This window comes from Aplysia californica, unplaced genomic scaffold, assembly GCF_000002075.1.
Source record: "Aplysia californica isolate F4 #8 unplaced genomic scaffold, AplCal3.0 scaffold00099, whole genome shotgun sequence".
In the NCBI taxonomy this organism is placed as follows: Eukaryota; Metazoa; Mollusca; class Gastropoda; order Aplysiida; family Aplysiidae; genus Aplysia; species Aplysia californica.
The window spans coordinates 238,696-240,089 of NW_004797369.1; the positions used below are offsets into that span (position 1 = coordinate 238,696).

At 47.4% G+C, this 1,394-nt stretch overlaps 1 protein-coding gene across 1 annotated transcript in view; it reads left to right on the forward strand.

The window, feature by feature from the left end:
- The window catches only part of LOC101858851 (fibrillin-3), a gene marked incomplete at both ends in the record, with an annotated part of 89,182 nt that overhangs the window by 9,046 nt on the left and 78,742 nt on the right, over positions 1-1,394 (forward strand). The window contains 1 exon segment of the mRNA XM_035968945.1: positions 336-472. Coding sequence (XP_035824838.1) covers positions 336-472 — 137 coding nt within the window.

Consider the following 1,394-nt stretch of genomic DNA (forward strand, 5'->3'; position numbering starts at 1 on the left):
GTCTGTCTGTTGTGATGTGGTCTGTCTGTTGTGATGTGGTCTGTCTGTTGTGATGTGGTCTGTCTGTTGTGATGTGGTCTGTCTGCTGGGATGTGGTCTGTCTGTTGGGATGTGGTCTGTCTGCTGTGATGTGGTCTGTCTGTTGAGATGTGGTCTGTCTGCTGTGATGTGGTCTGTCTGTTGTGATGTGGCCTGTCTGTTGTGATGTGGCCTGTCTGCTGGGATGGAGACCTCTCAGCCCGGATGGGAAACGTGCCTCCTCAATGATGACCTTATTGGGTCGATGAGGCCGTAACAAAATCAACCGTTAAATAACTGGACCTTTGCCGTTGCAGCTTTGTTGTTCGGAGACCCGCACCTGAGCACGCTGGACGGCCGGACCTTTATCCTACACGGCATCGGGGAGTTCCGGCTTCTGGAGGTGGACATTACGTCACAGGCCGGCAACGGTGACGTCAGGTTTCGACTTCAGGTTGGTTTTGTTGACGTTTATTTCAACATTAACCCTATCTGTTCGCCCTGGGCTCATTTAGTATATTAACCCTATCCGTCCGCCCTGGGGTCATTTTGTACCCACGGGGTTGTATTCTTAACATTTTAGAATACTTTTAGTACGAAGATCTCTTTGAAACGTTCAGTATTTCTCAAAAAATTATTTTGACAGACTGCTATGCAAAGAGTGCAGATCGGATAAACGAGTAAAAAATTTTTTTTGGGGGGGGGAAAGTGGGGGCGCAGAGTTTGAATACGATAGTAAAACACGACATACGGATGGGGCACACAATACGGGGTGCTCACTAGCGAGAACGGATCGGGTCGGGTCGGGTCGGGTCGTTTTCTGGAGGTTTCAGAGCACACTACAACCCCGCCGCGATTGTTCCCGACGACCTGGAAGTCAAAGTAGAGAAACCTTTAACCTGAATGGCTTCCTGGGCTCCTTCCTTCCGTTCCCTGTAGCAGTGCTGCCGCAGCCGGGACTCCCATAAACTTGAGTACAATAGTTCCATCGACAACTTTCTATGATCAAAGATCGTTCATGAGAAGATAGCTCTAATTCACTTTACCAAAAAAGTGTCCGCAGAAGTCCGCGCATTGGTTCAGATGGCGCTGCAGTCTTTGTTTTGAAGCTCTCTTTCGTTTCTCCAGAAGAAGAATAGGAATAGCACAGTTTGTTAGTTTCACTTTTATTGTTTTCCACACAAGTAGGTCAAGGGTAACTCTATGCGCAAAGTCTTCACTTTTATTGTTTTCCACACAAGTAGGTCAAGGGTAACTCTGTGCGCAAAGTCTTCACTTTTATTGTTTTCCACACAAGTAGGTCAAGGGTAACTCTGTGCGCAAAGTCTACACTTTTATTGTTTTCCACACAAGTAGGTCAAGGGTAACTCTGTGCG